The sequence below is a fragment of the Cajanus cajan genome, chromosome 4 (assembly GCF_000230855.2).
Source record: "Cajanus cajan strain Asha chromosome 4, NIPB_CcT2T_4, whole genome shotgun sequence".
Taxonomy (NCBI): Eukaryota; Viridiplantae; Streptophyta; class Magnoliopsida; order Fabales; family Fabaceae; genus Cajanus; species Cajanus cajan.
In genome coordinates, this window is record NC_138520.1 from 75,935,820 (window position 1) to 75,956,116 (window position 20,297).

The 20,297-nt window shown below is 40.6% G+C and overlaps 2 protein-coding genes across 2 annotated transcripts; both read left to right on the plus strand.

Annotated features, from left to right (window-relative positions):
• The first annotated feature begins 3,862 nt into the window (after positions 1–3,862).
• Positions 3,863–4,417, plus strand: LOC145957538 (uncharacterized). The gene has a single exon (XM_083073813.1). The coding sequence runs from the start codon at positions 3,863–3,865 to the stop codon at positions 4,415–4,417; it is 555 nt and encodes a 184-aa protein (XP_082929939.1).
• Positions 4,418–12,864: 8,447 nt separating this feature from the next.
• LOC109813273 (receptor-like protein kinase FERONIA) lies at positions 12,865–15,791 on the plus strand. Its single transcript, XM_020377442.3, has one exon. It carries the CDS (start codon positions 12,980–12,982, stop codon positions 15,584–15,586), a length of 2,607 nt encoding a protein of 868 aa, XP_020233031.1. The 5' UTR covers positions 12,865–12,979; the 3' UTR covers positions 15,587–15,791.
• Positions 15,792–20,297: the final 4,506 nt, after the last annotated feature.

The following is a 20,297-nucleotide window of genomic DNA, read 5'->3' on the forward strand; positions in this document are numbered from 1 at the left end:
CTAAAGTCTTAACATCATTTACATTCGTCTATGTTGAGTAAAGACTCTCTTCAACATCAGACACTCCCAACTGAGTGAGTGACAAGAGTCCTTGACCAACCCAAACAAATGTGTTTGTTGTTGAAGGGAGGCTTTTAATAAAGAGACGAGGTGTTACTTCCAACATCCTAGCTTCTTTAATTGCCATGTCTTCCTCTTTCTTCCTTTAATTTTCTACCTCAAATTGAGACAAACCTTGGCACACTTGAAGAGCTTCTATTCTTCTTGCTTCGTCTTAGGATGGACAAGCCCACACACTAGGCATTTCTTCTTGGACCGTTGAGGTTAGGGACCTTGGGTTTGTGTTTGTGGTTGAGGTGGCTGAGATGGAATAGGTTGAGGGCGAGAAAGATGAAATGTTAGAGGTTTATCGTCTAAATTAGATGAAGAATCATGGATTGTGATGTGAAGTGTTTTGTCGACTTTTGTTTTTGATTGTGGTGGAGTTGGTTGTGTTTGGACTTGTGGGTGGCTTCAAATGCTTCGCTGGTTGGTTGAGGGCTTCTTAATAGGGGGCTTCTTCTTCGATTCAAATTTGACAACACTAAGAAGCCTTTTGGTACTGGGAATGAAGTGAGTGATCCCTATTCTCTTCAGGGTGGTGGAGTTGATGTCTACCACCCCCTTTCCCTTCTTGTAGTCAACAATGTTGACGCTGGGTTCTTCAATAAACTTTTTAAAGAGCACTTCGTAGAGAATGGGTGCCCTCTTGGTTCATCCCTGGTTTCTTTGGTTGAGACAAGACATCTAGAAGTTGAACACTAGACAAGGAAAATTAATCTTTACCCCAAGGAAAATTTGGTATAGGCAGAAGCAGTCCACATAAAAAATGTTATCCTAGAGCCAAATCAAGGGATAAATGTGTGATAGCTTTGTTGAATCACTATAAAAAAAACTACTAGACTTTTCACAGAGATTTGTAACATAGGGAACAACCTAGGTTATTCTTCTTGAAGACACAAGCTCATTAGATCCAAAATTATCACAGAATTAGAAAGGAAATTTTTATGAATAGCAAAGAGAAATTAGAATATTGCAATACAAACAAAAAATTCAATCAAAAAATTCAATAAGAAATTACATCGATTCAAGGTTACAATCCGTATGGTAAAATGTTCATATTTCAATAATAAATCTGAATTCTTAATCAACCTAATTCAACGCAAACATAATCAAAAGAATGTAGATCTAAATCTAGATCTATGAATTTCATCAAAACATGAAATGCAATTGCGATCTCATAATTTTAATTGTACTGGTCGTATTTTGCATCCGGGCTCTGAGTCCGGATTAGCAACATAAAGGCCACCTCGGGCACGCGCTGAACAATGTCAGCCCGGAATCTGGGCAGGTCACACCCGAACCTGGGGATCTCGTCCTAGACCGGAACCGCCCTCTAGTCACGCCATATTATATCACAATACATCATATTGTAACATATCTTATCTCAGGCCCAAGGCCCAAAGCAACCCTAAACCTCCTCAAGGTACGTGCATTATATATAAGAGGCTATTATTCATGCAAACGCTAACTTTGGCATCGGAGTCTCTTTTGTAGGTACCTCCCCCATCTTGGAGCACCAACACACCAAGCAAAAGAGGCTCACCGTGGGGTCGATCAAGAACAGCTCTTATTGGCCACCTGTGCGGTTCACACCAGAACCCGTACCAGACGAGCACTCAATCACCATGCACGACGATCGTGCAGTCCCCAAAAACCCGACCGACGAAGTCGACTTGCAAACCCCGAATACAGGAGACATAAAGGCCCTCATTCAAGCTCAATGGCGACTCCCTGATCGCCCCTTCATCCCTCAATGCGACTCCAGCGAGCCAGCGCGGGATGAAGCAGGCCTGAAAGCGGGGCCAACCCCCCAGAACCATTTAGTCAGCACAATCGTAGGCAGTTTCGCAAGAGGCGGTGCCAACAGCTCCTCCAGGAAGAAACATCTGCGCAAGGTCAACCGCGCACACCCCGTCGTCTGCGCCTTGCACCAAGGCTCGCCTATGATAACTTTCACCAACGACGACTACGTCAGAGTCGGCACAAATCAGGACGACCCCATGGTAATAACAGTGGCATTGGCCAATTGGGAAGTACGCAAAACCCTGATTGACCAAGGAAGCTCGACCGACATCTTATACTGGCCAACATTCCTCAGGTTAGACATCCCCTACTCTCTCGTACAACCATTTACCGAACCTCTAGTCGGTTTTGTAGGCACAAGCATTCACACTCGAGGGTACATAGACCTGTTGACGACTTTTGGAGCCCCCCCGGTTTCCAGACAAGTCCTGGTTCGATACCTACTCGTGGAAGCCGACGCCTCCTATAACGTCATCATTGGCAGACCAACCCTCAATCAACTTGGGGCGGTGGTGTCCACCTCGCACCTCACTATGAAATTTCCAGGGCACGATGGAAGGATCATCTCCGTCAGGGCAAACCAGCAGGTAGCGCGACAATGCTACGCAGACAGCCTGGAAACCGCCTCACCAAGTGAACAACATAAGAACGACCTCACTGCTCTGGCCCATGCCAGCCACAAGGAAATCACCAACCTCGATCCAAGATCCGATGCTCGCGATGAACGACCCAGTTCCGTCAACGAGCTCGACGATCTTCAAATCGGAAAGCTCCCCAGTCAAACAACAAAAATCAGCAGGCAATTAACCCCTGAACTACGACAGCAACTCCAAGCGGAGATCCTCAAAAACGCCGACCTCTTCGCTTGGTCTAGCGCTGACATGCCCGGCATAAACGCCGACTTCATCTGCCATAGATTAGCGAACATAAGGAGGCAAAGCCGGTCGCACAGAGAAAAATGAAGCTCAGCGGCGAGAGACGGGAGGCCGTCATTGTCGAAACACGGAAGTTGCTCAACGCCAGTTTCATCTGTGAAGTCAGGTACACTACCTGGCTGGCAAACGTGGTCCTTGTAAAGAAGAACTCGGGAAAGTGGCGTATGTGCGTCGACTATACCGATCTCAACAAAGCATGCCCCAAGGATTCATACCCCTTACCGAGCATCGACAGGTTAGTCGACGAAGCCTCCGGACACGCCCTCCTCAGCTTCCTCGACGCCTACTCTGGGTACAGCCAGATAATGATGTACCCACCTGATGAAGTACACACGTCCTTCATCACTGACCACGCCAACTACTGTTACCGGGTGATGCCCTTCGGTCTCAAAAACACAGGGGCAACTTACCAGCGGCTAATGGACAAAGTGTTCCACCACCAAATCAGGCGAAACATGGAAGTTTACGTGGACGACATGGTGGTTAAAACCATCTCAGCAACGGACCACGCCACCGACCTCGCTGAGGTGTTCGCCTAGATCAGAAAGCACAACATGCGCCTCAACTCGGAGAAGTGCGTCTTCGGCGTCCAGGGGGGTAAGTTCCTTAGCTTCATGATCACCAACAGAGGAATCGAGGCCAACCCCGAGAAGTGCAAAGCCATCATACAAATGCAAAGCCCACAAACGGTAAAAGAAGTTCAACGCCTGGCCGAATGGCTAGTCTCATTGTCCCGTTTTATCCCCAAACTTGCGGAGAAAGCGGGGCCAATTTTTACCCTGCTAAAGAAGCCAAAAAACTTCCTGTGGACTGATCAGTGTGAAGAAGCCTTCCAGAGCTTCAAAAACTTCCTCACAACTCCGCCAGTCTTATAGAGGCCGGACCACAATACCGACCTCCTTCTCTACCTGGCAGTGGCAGAAAACGCCATTACCGCTGTCATCGTACAAAAGCACCAGAAGATGCAGACGCCTATCTACTTCATCAGTCGGGTCCTATAAGACGCGGAAAGAAGATACCAAATGGTCAAAAAACTGGCGTTGGCACTAGTCACCGTAGCCCGACGACTCCGACCTTACTTCCAAAGTCACCAGGTGGTAGTCAAAACTGACTACCCCATCAAGAAAATTCTACGAAAACCTGAGCTCGCTGGATGTATGATTGCCTGGTCTATAGAGCTGTCCGAATTCAACATTCAGTACGAGAGCTGCGGACCCCTGAAGGCCCAATGCTTAGCCGACTTCGTAGCCGAGCTAACGCCGGCCACTACGGAGGAATCCCAAGCGTGGACCCTGCATGTTGACAAGTCCTCCAACTCCAAAGGAGGGGGCGCAGGCATCATCCTGGAAGGGCCAAACCAAGTCACCCTGGAACAATCCCTCAAGTTCGGATTCAAAGCAACTAACAACCAAGCAGAGTACGAGGCACTCCTAGCTGGACTAAGATTAGCCCGTGACCTCGGGGCTCGAAGGGTAAACTACAATACCGATTCAAAACTCATGGTAGAACAGCTCAGTGGAACGTATCAAGCAAAAGACGCCCTCCTACAGCGATACTTCCATACTGCATCTCAATAGATCTCATCTTTCGACGAGTTCTCCATAAAACATGTACCGCGAGAGCAAAACGCCAGAGCAGACCTCCTGTCAAAACTCGCTAGTACCAAAAGGCCCGGTCAACATCGAACCATCATCCAGGAAACCCTACACTCACCCAGCTTAGACGACAAAATCATTAACGTCAACGACAACGAAGAATTGGGATGGATGGCAGACATATGGAAATACCTGAAAGAGGGTACCCTGCCTACAGACAAAGTCGAGGCACGAAAGATGAGAATGCGATCAGCAAAGTGCATCATCATCGATGGTGAATTATTTAAATGTGGAATTTCCACCCCACTACTCAAATGTCTAACCACGTCCCAAGCAGCCTATGTTGTCAAGGAAATTCATCAGGGGATATGCAGAATGCACTCTAGAGCTCGCTCGATGGCAGCCAGGGTACTTTGAGCTGGATACTACTGGCCCACCTTGAAGTCAGATTGCCAAAACTACATCCAGAAGTGCAAAGAGTGTCAACAATTTGGCAACACGCACCGGCAGCCCCCCGAGGCCCTCCACCACATGATTTCAGCATGGCCCTTTTCCCAATGGGGAATGGACATCCTTGGGCCTTTCCCCCCTGCGAAGGGCCAACTAAAATTCCTCCTGGTGGCAATCGACTATTTCACCAAGTGGATTGAGGCATGCCCGCTAGCTAAGATCACCACTGAGAACGTGCAAAAATTCACATGGAAAAATATTGTCTGCAGATTCGGGATTCCCCACACTATTGTCACCGACAATAGGCGACAGTTCATCGCAGAAGAATTCTAGGACTTCCTCCGAGAGCTCGGAATCAAGCACTTCCCGACCTCAGTGAAACACCCCCAAACCAATGGCCAGACCGAAGCAGCAAACAAGATCATCCTCCGAGAACTCAAGAAATGGTTAGGGAACGCAAAAGGACAGTGGCCCGACATGCTTCCCAGTATCCTCTGGGCATATCACTGCACCCCCCAGTCAACCACACAAGAAACACCTTACAGGCTAACTTATGGGGCCAACGCAATGATTCCAGTCAAAGTTTGACAAACGTCCCACCGACACCAAGTCTTCAGCAATGAACAAAACACCCGTGAGCTAGCAACTGACCTTGACCTGTTGGACAAGCTCAGAGACGAAGCCCAAATCCACGAAGAGACCAGCAAACTCCGAGCTTCCCGAAGATACAACTCCCGAGTAAGACCCCATTCTTTCCAAACAGGCGACCTGGTATGGCGGCTACTCGGAGAAGCACGAAAAGACCTATCAGATGGGAAGCTCGCACCCACTTGGGGTGGCCCGTTCCGAGTTGCAAAAAACCTGGAAAACGGAGCCTACCGACTAGAAGAGCTCAACGGAAAGCCCGAACCACGAACCTGGAACGCCACCCACCTCAAATTTTACTTTAGTTAAACCTTGTAGAAATAAACGATTCACTCTTTTCCCACCTCAGGAAAAATACACTAACTGAGAGGGTTTTTAACGAGGCACAGTTTTTGTCAATGAAATGACTTACTTCTTTTACATTTGAGCTCCCTTACTCCCACTACCTTGTCATATTAATTAGAGGTCAAAAATGAACCTCGCTACGATCAAATAGAGGTTGAAAACGAACCTCATTATGGTTAGTAGAGGTCGAAAACGAACCTCGCTACGCTCAAATAGAGTTCGAGAACGAACCTCATTATGTTTGACAGGGGCCGAAAACGAACCTCACCGCGAGGTCGAGAACGAACCTCATCACGTCTAGTAGAGGTCAAGAACGAACCTCGCTACGCTCAAATAGAGGTCGAGAATGAACCTCATTACGATTATCAGAGGTCGAAAACGAACCTTGCTACGATCAAATAGAGGTCGAAAACGAACCTTATTATAGTTAGTAGAGGTCGAAAACGAACCTTATTATGGTCAGTAGAGGTCGAAAACGAACCTTATTATGGTTAGTAGAGGTCGAAAACGAACCTCGCTACGCTCAAATAGAGGTCAAGAACGAACCTCATTATGTTTGTCAGGGGTCGAAAACGAACCTCACCGCAAGGTCGAGAACGAACCTCATCACGTCCAGAAGAGGTCGAGAACGAACCTCGCTACGCTCAAATAGAGGTCGAGAAAGAACCTCATTACGATTAGCAGAGGTCGAAAACGAACCTCGCTATGCTCAAATAGAGGTCGAGAACGAATCTCATTACAATTAGAAGAGGTCAAAAACGAACCTCACTACACTCAGTTAGCGTTCGAGAACGAACCTCATTACGTTTGTCAGGGGTCAAAAAAGAACCCCGCCACAAGACAAGACGGACGCAAAACCACAACACGCCACCAGACAAGAGGTCAAAAGACCCAATCTAAGCTCCGATATAGCAAGTTCAAGAGAAAATATCAACATCTATGCAACAACTCGCATACACAAAAATTATGATCTATACACAAAACCGGATATAAAAAAAAAAGATAAAATCATCCTACACAGAGGCGTTGTCGCTGGAACTCTCCTCGACATCATCCTCCCGGACTAGCCGCCCGAAGCAGACAACTTTTTCCAAATGCATCCCGAAAAAGTCAAACCCCGGCGCAAGGAGCCTAGCCTGCCGAACCGCCTTGAGGAAGCCTCTCTTATGTTCCACCACAACCGAACGCTCAACCTCCTCAAACCTCTTCTTCAACGCCGCATTCTCGACCTCTAGAGCTGAAAGACTCACTTTCTGACTAGCCACCTCTGTCTCCTTCGTGCTGAGGACCACCTCGTCGCAAAGACGTTCCTCGGATACGGAAACCAGCTCGCCCTTCAAAAAGGCTACCTCTTCCTCCAAGGAGCGAATCTGGCTAGCATAAGCCTCATTGGAACGGAGGGCCACCTCTAGCGATCCCCGGGCCTCAACGAGGTTCCCCTGGGCCACATGAAGCTCAGCCCCCTGCAGTCTCGCCTCGGATAAGGTGGCGGCCAGAACTTTGTTCTCCTCCACCAAGGGCTGCACTCGGCCCTTCAGCTTTGATAGATATTCCTGCTTCCTGGACCACTTGCGTTTCCAGTAATCCACAATAATTGTGCCCCCTTGCAAAAAGATTTGGGCGGCATCAAAGCTCGCCAAGGGCCCGGCAGATTCAAACATCGCCTATTCGGCCGCGCTCAGGGATCCCTTTGGAAAAAACTTCTCAGGAGTCAGCGAGGCGCTTCACCAAGAGTCAATCTCCTCCGACGCACTCAGGTGCTGCAACCGCGTTGGAGTGCCTTCCTGCGCGTAGCGATACGCAAGGTAGGGACGCTTTGGAGGCCCCCTCACCGCAGGCGCAGAGGTCGTAACCCCAGAGTCAGGGCCCTCACCGCGATGGCCAACCGAGAAGGAAGAGGCCACCGGCTCGGCCCCCGGGACGTCAGCCCCTACCGCTGCTGGCCTCGAAACCTTCAGAACCTCCGTGGTCCTTCCCACCTGCAAAAGAAATAGAGAAAAAATATTAGCCCCAAAGAACAAGCAACTGGGGAAACAACAAATTAACAGGTCACGGGCACACACTGCCTACCTCAACAGCAGGGGCTATCCGTCCAACGGTCGAAATCCCTGCTTCGGAAGTCGCACAGGCCTGACCAACAACTCGAGAATTCGACCCAATGACAGCCTCCACCTACAATAAACAATCCCAACTCAGAAAGATGAAGCGAAAATATACAAAGGCTAAGTAATCAATTGACAGACAGTCCCGACCTCTCATTCAGAAGCCTGGATAGGTACTCCGGCAGAATGGATGAGGGGCTCGGCGGTCGACGCCACCCCCTCGGAAATTACCCCGACAACAACTTCCTCCGCTTCGCGAAGAACAGAGGCTCCCCCACTCTCCGCCGGGATCCTCTTCCTCTTCCGATTCATCTTCAGGGGGGAGACCTCCCCCTCCTCCTGGGCCTTAGGAGCATCAAGCTCAACCACATTGTAACCATGGCATTGCTTCCAGTCAAGCCACAGGTCCCTTCCCACGATACCTGAAAACAAAAGGCAGAACACATCAGCAAGCATAAAACCCTAACAACTAAACGAGGCAACAAAGTACTCACCCTCCAAATCTCTTTCCTTGTGCGAAGAACGCTCGAGCAACAGGACAAGCTTACAGTCTAGCGGGCGAGGAAGCGCCTTCAAAGCATCAATGGCAGCCGTCTCCGACGGTGACAACCTCGAAGAATCCACCCCGTGAAACCTAACCGGGTCATGGCACCAGTAGAAAGGAAACCTTGGCAGCCCGCCAAAGTAGAACCCCCCGTCCTCTAAAGGGTTCACACCGACAAGAGTAACCTGGAAAAACTCTTGTCTATAATTTTTATATGAAGGGGAATAAGGGGTGAACAAACCCCCCTCCTTACCTCCATTCAAAGAAAGAGTCCCGTACGTCGGGCCGCCCGCCTTCAACTGGTAGAAAGAAAGGAAGACCAGAAGGGACACCTCCATCCCTAAAATTGCGCATAAAACCTCGAACGCCCTCAAAAAGCCCTAGCTATTGGGGTGCAACTGACTAGGGGCCGCGTTAATGTAATTCAAAAAATCGCATTCGAACTGTGTAAAAGGGAGACAGATGCTCAAATCTCTGAAAAAACTCTAGTACACATAAAAGGAGGGGGGATCAGTAGACGTTTTCATGTACACACCTTCACCAGCCGAACAAGGCTCCAATTGGACCATCCGAGAAATAGAGGGGTCACAAATCCTGTGCGCCTCCCAGAGCACATCGACTTCCAAGTTCGAGTCAAAAACACTCGCAAACTTGGCCATTTCACGCTTTACCCACTCATAGCCAGGAATGCCCAACTCCGAGTCCCCGGGAAGGGGCATCCCTTTTCCCTCAGCGGCGCCTTTCCCAGCAACCACCACCTTACTGCGCGCTCTACCCCTAGCAGAGGTAGAGGAACTACCGCCATGACCACCAGCCATTAAGAAAACTCAAAGAGACGCAAGAAATACAAAGAAAACAGAAACGGAGAGCAAGCGAAGACGAAACGTGCGCAAGAAGCTGAAAGACACGAAAAGAGAAAAGCAAAGAGGAGAAGAGGCGCGAGAAAAGGAAAAGCCTCTCCCCAAAATTCAAAACCGCCAAGCCACGTGTCGACCAAGGGGCACGCCTGGCAGTACATTAATTGCAAGCCATCACCGCGTAACCGTCATTCCCTTTAGTGCGTCACTTGCACGTTTCAGAAATGAACAGTCACGACACATGGCACCCCCTCAGCATATGTGAAAAGGCCACGAGTGTGCCTGGTCTCAACTCCTCGACCTACGATCTTCGGAGCTCGGGGGGCTAGTGTACTGCCCATATTTTGCATCCGGGCTCCGAGTCCGGATTAGCAACATAAAGGCCACCCCGGGCACGCGCTGAATAATGTCAGTCCGGAATCTGGGTAGGTCGCACCCGAACCCGGGGATCTCGTCCCAGACCGGAACCGCCCTCTAGTCACGCCATATTATATCACAATACATCATATTGTAACATATCTTATCTCAGACCCAAGGCCCAAAGCAACCCTAAACCTCCTCAAGGTACGTGCATTATATATAAGAGGCTATTATTCATGCAAACGCTAACTTTGGCATTGGAGTCTCTTTTGCAGGTACCTCCCCTATCTTGGAGCACCAACACACCAAGCAAAGGAGGCTCGCCGATCTTACTGGACGGGTCACCCCTACGACCAAATTCCGGTAAGAACATTAATAAAAATCAAGAATGGTGAATGGTTGAATTAGAAAATTTAGATTTTTTTAGGTCTAAATCTAAATATAAATTTATATATGAAATTGATCTTCAATCTCTATTCTAGACCCCAAAAGGAAATTCACAATCATGAAAAATGAAAGAACCTAAAATAGAGAAGAGAAGAAGAGAAATAGAGAATTCGTTCAATAAAAAGATTAGGAAATTGAATTTTACCGTAATTCTTGAAACCTATAATCAATTAACGAATTAGCCACGCATCATAATCTGAGAAAAATTTAGAGAAACATATAGAGGAAACAACTCTAAACTCTAAAAAATGAGTGTAAAGTGTATACACCAAGTCTCACAACACCAATTAATAGAGAAATATAGTGGACCTAATCTAAGTAATTAAAGGCCCAACCCACTAAACCAACTAATTACACCACTAAACAAATCCTAACATTACAATTTAAAAACAAACAGAAAATACTACACATGACCACAACCTTGCAACGCATTTTTAGGTCTCTTAACAAATGAACTGATCTTCTCTCCCAAAAGAGAAGTTGTAGAACTCTCTTATATATTTTTATAGACACAAAGAATGTCCAAATCCAATATCGAGAGCTCCAGATATGACCTGAACAAGAACAAAGTGTAAAAATGAGTAAAAATTCAAAAATTAAGCAAAAATTATAACAATCATAAAATAATACCATTATCATAAATCTAAGTCAAAACATGAATATAAGACACATACAAAGGTTAAAACAACTAGATAAATGCATACAAAATTACTTTCTAAAATACACTATCAAATACTCCATGTTAAATCTTTGCACTCCGAGGCAAAACCTAAAAAAACTAAAACTCAAAATCGAAAAAAGAGTAATACTTCTCAAAACTTTCTAATGAATTCACAAATGTAAATTATAATAATAAATTAATTATATTTAATAACATATTAATTAAATACATGTGATATTTGTTATTCATAGATTGTAAAGAGGGTTGCAAAGAAGGAATAATTTATTTATTTTTAATGTTCAAACAGCTTAACATAAATAAAATAAAAAATCATTCGAGATATTTTTGCCGTGCTTCAATTTCCACACGTAGTGCTTAGACATGTCGCCGCCAGTCCTAAAATCAAAAAAATAAGAAAAAATAAAATAAAAAATCATTCGAGATATTTTTGCCGTGCTTCAATTTCCACACGTAGTGCTTAGACATGTGGCCGCCAGTCCTAAAATCAAAAAAAATAAGAAAAGCAAACATAGACTTGAAGTCTCCGTGGACTGATAGAAATAGACACGAATCATGTATTTTTTAAATTAAAATGTTATTATTAAATAAATTTAAATATTATTTTAAGCTCTTAAATTTAAGGTAAATATATTTTTAGTCACTCAAATTTAAAATTGTTCTTTAGTCTTATGATTTTTTTAAAAATTTTGTTTTCTTATATTCAAATTTTGTTAAAAATATCAAATACTATTGTGTAAAATTTTGTATCTCTATTAATGAAAACATCATATTAAACTCAATTAATATTATATAACTGTCTCAATATTTTATATTTAGACTAAAATAAGATTTTTAAAAATTACATGGATTAAAAATAATAATTTTAAAATGGAGATGCCAAAAACAATTTTATGTTAAATTTGAGAGACTAAAAATATATTTAAACCTATTAAATAAAATATAATATAGTATAAGTTCTTCTATATTTAAACATATAAAAAAGATAATATAATACATGCATCTGTAGGAGAGGTACATATAATTTACGATAATAACATTAAATTAAATAAAACAAATTATATATTTTAAAATAAGAGAAGATAATGTAATAATCTTATTTATGAGAGGTAGGTAAAAAAAATTACTCTAAATAATATCACCATAATGGTATATATGATCTTTTTAGTATTTTTAATTATTTTCTTCCTAAGAAAACTCATTTACTTAATATTTTATTCTTTAATCAATAATAAAAAAATAACTATTATATATTTAAATTATATAAACTTTTAAATTTTGTAATGCTTGAACAGGGATGACAACGTGAGTTAATTTGATGACTCAACTTACTACTCTGTCTCTTTTTTTTTTTTTTTTTTTTTTTTTTTTATTGTAGGTTTGGTTGAATAAATAAATTCATCAATGTGTCTAACTTTTCAATTTATAAGTGAATTAACCTATCAACCCGTTTTTTATACTCTTAAAAGATAAATTAACTTCCGTTTCTAGATAATTATTATAAATATATTGTTTTAATCATCTATTATTTATTAATACATTTTCATGAATTGTGTTTTTTTAATATAAATATATATTAATTTCATCCATGTAAAATAAAACTCTAACCAATTTTTTAAATAATAAAATAATATATTGAAGTAATAATATGTATTGAAATATTTTAATTGAAAATTTTTTTAAAAAAATTTGAATCAATCCACTATTTTCAACTTATTTTTATTTAATGGATCAACTTATCATGTTCTACCCTGCATTTTAGTCAACTCATTTCATCTACTTTTAAATAAATTGATTCACTTTATCACACATACAACCTAACCTACACAAAAATCTATATTTAGCATAAATTAGTTATATTTGGATTTATTCTAAATATAAATTATTTATTAATAAAATGAGAATTTAACTTAAATAAAATAAAAAATCACTCTAGATATTTTTGCCGTGCCTGAATTTCCACTGACAGTACTTAGATATTTTTGCCGCCAGTCGCCCAAAAAATAAAAACAAGCGTAGACATGAAGCCTCTGTTAACTAAGCAGAATAGAAAAGAACCACCCTGTACACTGTGTTTTCCTGCTTTTGGGTTGCTTCGATTGCAGCTTTGTCCATATGGACACAAATCGCACACTAATTGCTTTCGAAACCTTCCTATCCTTCCTACTGTTATTGTTGCTCCTCGCTTTCCTTTCCGTAGCAGATGTTATTTATTATCGTCCCCATGACCACTTCAGCATCATCTGTGGCTCATCCACCAACTTGTCCATGGTCGTTGGTCGGAATTGGACTGCAGACAGCAACACGAAATTCCTCTCTGAAAACCACGACTCAGTTGTTGCTTCTGCACGATCTACCCAACCGGGTCCATACACCTCAGCTCGTCTCTCTCACTCCAATTTCACTTACTCATTCCCTGTCACTCCGGGCCCAAAGTTCCTTCGCCTCTTCTTCTACTCAACTTCATACCTCAACTTTGATCGCCCCAAAGCCTATTTCTCAGTCAAAGCAGGGGAGTTCACTCTCCTTCAAGATTTCAATGTTTCTCTCAATGCTGATGCTGCTGACGACCCCGACGACACCTTGTTCAGAGAGTATTGCATCAACGTGGAAGATGGCGAGAGGCTCAACATAACCTTCATTCCAAGCACCACAGAGTCGTACGCTTTCATCAATGGAATCGAGATTGTTTCCATGCCCCCTTATCTCTACTACACTAATCCCAACGTGGACAACGCTGAATTGCCGCAACCTGTTGGAGAAGGAGCATCATATACTATTCAAAACAACTGTGCTCTAGAGACAATGTACCGGTTAAGAGTTGGTGACCAAGAAATCCCCCCCTCACAAGACACGGGTATGCTCAGGACCTGGGAGGTGGATAATAAGTACCTAACTAGTCAAAGTGGACCATCTCTTGATATTGCGCATGATATTAAGCTGAGGTTCACTAAAATGACTCCAAACTACACAGCACCAGACCAAGTGTACCGAAGCTTAAGAAATATGGGACCGGATAACTATACGAACATGAGGTTCAACCTCACATGGCAGCTTCCCGTTGAATCTGGCTTCACATACTTGCTAAGGTTACACTTTTGCCAGCTCGATCCGGAGATTAACCATCCTGGTGACCTGAGCTTTTACATCTACATTCAGGATCATTTGGTTGAAGAGTGGGCAGACGTTCTCTCTTGGAGCGGTAAACAGAAGGGTGTACCAGTGGTTAGAGACTATGAAGTTTTCATCTCAACGAATATGGGAAGCACATATAATCTTTCAATCAAAATGCATCCGAACCCTGCAAGCTTGGCCAAGGACGCATCTCTAAATGGAATTGAACTCTTCAAAATCAACGACTCGACAGGTAATCTATCTGGACCGAATCCTGACCCTCCTCTACAAAACCCCACCGTTCCCCTTCCAACCCCAGTGAAGAAAAGCAACGGCACCACAAGAACCCTTGCCACTGTCGCAGGTGCTGTATCAGGTGTCGTTTTGCTCTCCTTTATTGTCGCTTTCTTCCTCATCAAACGCATGAAGAACGTCGCCGTCGACGAGGGTTCCAAGCAAAAAGACGGAACTTCTCGCGGTGGTGGGTCATCATCGCTACCAACCAACCTTTGCCGCCACTTTTCAATCGCAGAAATCATAGCCGCCACCAATAACTTCGACGAACTCTTCGTGGTTGGCGTGGGAGGCTTCGGCAACGTGTACAAAGGATACATCGACGACTGTTCAACACCTGTCGCAGTCAAAAGGCTCAAACCGGGTTCTCAGCAAGGTGTGCAGGAGTTCATGAACGAGATCGAAATGCTCTCTCAACTTCGTCATCTCCATGTGGTTTCCCTGATCGGTTACTGTTACGAGAGCAACGAGATGATACTCGTTTACGATTTCATGGATCGTGGTACCCTCCGTGACCATCTCTACAACACCGATAATCCTTCTCTGTCGTGGAAGCAAAGGCTCCAGATCTGCATAGGTGCCGCACGAGGACTGCATTACCTGCATACAGGTGCGAAGCAAATGATCATCCACCGTGACGTGAAGAGCACCAACATCTTATTGGATGAAAAATGGGTCGCCAAGGTTTCGGACTTCGGGTTATCGAGAATTGGGCCCACGGGTATTTCAATGACCCATGTGAGCACTCAGGTGAAGGGTAGTATTGGATATTTAGACCCGGAGTACTACAAACGACATCGTTTGACGGAGAAGTCTGACGTCTACTCCTTTGGGGTGGTGCTCTTGGAGGTATTGTCTGGGAGGCAACCTTTGCTCCGTACGGTGGAGAAGCAGCAGATGTCACTCGTTGATTGGGCCAAGCATCGCTTTCAGAAGGGTTCTCTGGGTGAGATTGTCGATCCGGCACTGAAAGGCCAGATAACACCCGAGTGTTTGCGCAAGTTTGGTGAGATTGCCGTGAGTTGTTTGCATGAGGATGGGACTCAGCGACCTTCCATGAACGACGTCGTTGGGGTGCTCGAGTTTGTTCTGCAGCTTCATGATAGTGCTGTGAATGGAGTTATGGTGGGTGGTGGAGATTATGAAGATAGTGAAGACATGTTTAGCAGTAGTCATAGTAGTGTACATGTTTCGGATTATAGTAACAGCACTGGATTGAACACTACAAGCAGTGGTAGCTATGGGAGTAAGGAATCTGACAAGTTGATCCCCGAGAATGTTTTCTCGGAGATTAAGGATCCAAAGGGACGATGAGGTTGGTGTTCTAGTTCAGGTTGAGTTTGGTGTTCAAGATAAGTAAAATGGTCAGAATGTTATGTAAAATTTGAAATTTAGAATTACTGGAGTTATCTATGTAAAAATTTATAAGTGCTTTAAATTTTTAAAAATGTATAAATATTTAGAAGTGGATATTATAGGAAGATATTGGGAATAAAGTTTGAGTTCCTTTTAAGTCAAATTTCCTTCTCCTAATTAATTTAAGTGGTTGAGTTAGAATTTTGAGACATATAAGTCATTAATATATAGCTTTTGATCAATTTTTTTCATCTTACGAAAGATAATTATAAAAAATGCTGTATCTGTAATAAAGTTTAGCTTAACTTTCAATTAAGATGTATGAGAGATTGCAGAAAAAGTTTATATAATTAAGGAGCCACAAATGATAAAAGATTGTGTCAAAATAAGAATGAGAATAACCAACAAACCTTGAGACATTGATTTTCATTTGTAAATAAAAGTTTAATGAATTCTATGGAACTCATCAAATTTATTGTATTTTATGTGATGAAACTAGTGAGAAGCTTCTCAACAAACTTCATTGATGCTCAATTTTTCATTCATGGCTTCTAAGTTTTATGCAACTCAATGAAAATGGTGGAAAAAATAAGGAGGATGCTACGTCATTTTCAAGGAAAGATAAGCAAGAGATAAGAAACTTATTATAAAGAGGAATTTTTTGATAAAAGTTTTCAAGAAAAAAGTTTTCCAAGAAAAGAATTATACTTTTGAAGAGGGAATTTTAGAAATATAATTCTCATTTAACTCAAAAGTGATGTCCAAATGAGGGGGAGAATGAATATATAGAGTTTGGTAGCTTTGGGACTTGTAGTGCAAGTTTAACTATGATAAAGGTTAGGTTAATTTGTATTCAAGATAACTAACTTTAGTTACATTTTGAAATTTAGATTTCTCTCCTAAAAAGATTTTTCTTAGACTAAACAAAAATGCAACCTAATGTGTTTAAAGAAGTCTTTGGAATCTATTAAACACTCTAATGTAAAGAAAGTATAGCCTTTGGGAGGAATTAAAAAGGAAACAATAAAGAAAATAAAATATGTAAACTAGTTGTATTCCAATGTGAAAGTTTGGGCGGAAACTTGTGAGAGTCTCATAACATACTTTCACAAGAACTAAGAAAAAATACTAAACAAAAATTACAAGAAAATTGGAAGTTTGAATAGATACTTAGAACCTCTCAAATCACTTCCAAGAGAAAGACCTTTACAACAAGAAAAATTAAAATAAAATTAAAAATAAAATTGAGATGCAAAAATAAGTCTTCTCATACATAATGAACAAACTCATTACTGTTTGACCTTCAAGCTCTCTAAAAGATAGTGTCAACCAAGGAGCAAGTCCTCCTAGACCTTTATCAACATGCTTAATTAAAATTTAGCAAAAAAAAGTCACAAGGATTTTTTTAGAAGACAAACAATAAATGCTTAATTAAAATTTGGCTAAACTTAAATGGAATTAATATGAAGAATCTCAAAGAATATCAATTAAATAGACAAACAAAAATTAAGGTACAATTTAGAAACTAAAACTTCAAAGGAATAGTTATAGAAAAAGTTCTAGAATTGGACTACAAAATCAATAAAAACTCAAATTCACTTCCAAATTAAATGCAAAATTTAGGCAAATTAAATGTGACAAAAAAGATTTGAAATTTTCTTTTCACAAATGCTTCATTTTTTTTAATCACAAATGATTTACCCTTTTTCTCGTATTTTTTCTTTGTTTTATACACTTTGGTTTTTCTTTTCTTTTGGAAAAAATTCATGACATTTTTCTTTTGTTTATGTTGCTGGAAATTTGTTGCAAATTTTCCTAAGAAGAAAAACTCAAAATCGCACAAAATTTAGAAGTAGAAAAACTCAATGAAGTAAAATTTGGTGAGGAATTTTGAAACAACTCTTGTTTTCACTTGTGCCTTTTCTTTAGAAACTTTTTGAACTTCAAATAGAAAGTTCAAATACTACTTTACTATAGTCACAAGAGTTTTAAGAAGTTCTTCAAATTTGAATTCAATTTGAATCATAAAAAATAGTAAAAATTACTAGATATTAGAAAACCTAACTCTATAAGAACATGTTGATGAACTATTAATTAACATGTATGAACTCAAAGATTATAAGTAAAAATCACAAATGCAATTTCAATCTAGCACTTATATGTATATATTTTGTAAGATGTAAAAACAAAAAGGATCAACTAGAAGTGTTGACAATGAAGAACAACATAAGACTTCTAAGACATGCATTTTATAGATTTCAAAAGAAACTCCTATACCTACACAAATTCTTTTTGTTTCTTATTTCAAACACTACAAAACAAATCAAAATATAAAGAAAATATCATAGAACATGAATCTTAAGGTCATACAACAAAATTTGGTTCATAGAGTGCAAGATCTAAAAAATATTAACCAAAATTTTCAAGATAAGTATATATCTATCAAAATAGCATACAAAAATTAGATCTATTCAACAAACATTAAAAAAAACACATGTAAAAACAATATAAAACACAAAAATTTGAAAGAAATAACCACCATGGATGATTCTAGGCTCATGATACCAAAAATGATAAAATAGTGAGAAGATGATGGAAGTTTCTTCTAACCAAGCTCCATTAATGCTCTAATCTTCATCCATGGATTTCAAGCTTTATTAAACTCATCGAAAATGGTGGAAAGACAACAAGGATGATGCACCCTTCTAAGAGAAGATAAGCAAGAACGAAAAACTTGTCACAAAGAAGAATTCCTTGATAAAAGTTCTTAAAGAGAAGGTGCTCCTAGGATAGAACTATGCTTTTGAAGAAAGAAGTTTAGAAATCTAATTCTCATTCAACTAAAAAATGACTTCCAAATGAGGGGAAAATGAATATATAGAGTTTGATAGCTTGTGGTACAAGTTAAGCTAACTATGATTAAGTGTAACCAAAATTACGTTAACTTGTACTCAAGACAACTAACTCTAGTTATATTTCGAAATTTGAATTTCCTTCCTAAAAATGACACTATATATCCTAGATCTAGAAGTGTCAATGGGAGCATGCCACATGGTAAGGTGTAAAAGGTGTGACTGCATGTCAACGTCATAGATCTAGAACAACCAATGGGAGCATGTCATGTGCCAAGGTGCTAAAAGTGTTACTAGTGCATGGAATATGTGACATGGTGGAGTTTGAATGAACCATGAGATCTAGTGACCAAGTGTAGTGGACATCGACTTTGGAGCGTGTATGCTCCTCACTCTCTCATGGGTTAAACAAGCCTAATAAACAAATATCACATTACTAGTTGCATCTCCTAAAACTCTAAAAAGAAAATTATAAGGAAATAAATTTCTTGTAGTTTTTGTTGTTTCTCCGCCCCCTAGTACAAGAAGAATTAGTGCCACAATCTTTGTCTATAGAAGTTGTTGAAGTCTTGGAGACAATCTCAGAATTAAAAATAACGGTCACTACATTAGTCACTACCCTACAAAAATATATTTGTCAACAATGTCATTCAGACAGACAATATCAAAAGTTGCTCAACAAGCTCCAATAGGATTTTAGCTTTGATGACGATGAATCATCTCTAGACTAGTTGCTCTAATCCACTTTTTGTTCTAATATTGGTTTTTGTTGGTGTCAAGATGGAGAGTAAATCATTATAGTTTTTAGCTTTTAATTTTTAAAACTTCACTCCATCTTAGAGGGAGCCTCTTACAAACTTTTATATAAATTTATACATTGCATAATTTTTATCATATATACTTTCCAATGATATGTTTTGAGTATGCATAAGCTCTTATTGGATGTCCTATAATATGCTTTGATTGATGTGTACTCTGATGGGATATCTAGCCTGCTTTGATAAGATAATTCATGACTTGATATGATAAAAAATTTATATGCTCTGATTGGATATGCTATATATGATATGATATATTTGATATGCTTTGCATGATATTTACCATATATACTATTGATAGAAAATACTTGATATGATAATGCTTGACATGCTATATCATCTTATATGATAATCATATGATTTGACTCAAATATTATGTATGGGGCATATTCGTCTTTTACTCAAAATCGACTAAATCTTATGCATGTAAAACTATGCTTTTCAAAAACGTTTTAGTAACCATCAAAAAGTGAGAGATTGTTTGATAAAAAAATGATCTTAGATCCCTTAGGAACATAGGTTTTTATGTTAGCAAACTTGAGTGTTTTTGAGAGAGAAATGTTTAAGATAATATAAGAAATATAACTAAATAAGACAATTATGATGACATATAGTCTTTCAAATGAAATCTTTTGTCTACCTAAAATGAATACATTAAAAATATCATTTATTATGTCTGATAACCATATCTTATATGTTTACGTTATTCCTTAATAGATCAAACGAATAAAAGCTTAGGAAGGAAATTTTTCTTTTGTACTTTAAATGTGATAAGTAGTCTCATCGATCAGATAAGAAATAAAAATAGGGTGAAATACATTTAATATACCAATGAACACTTTATTCTACATGGAAAGAATATGAATCAAACCTACAAGTGAAACTCAAGGATTTACAAAAATCATCTTCATCAAGCACCATATAAAGAAGCTTGATGACTCAGAAAGAAGAGGGAACAATAACTATAAGAATTCATTTCATTCTTTTTGTGAAAAAGCA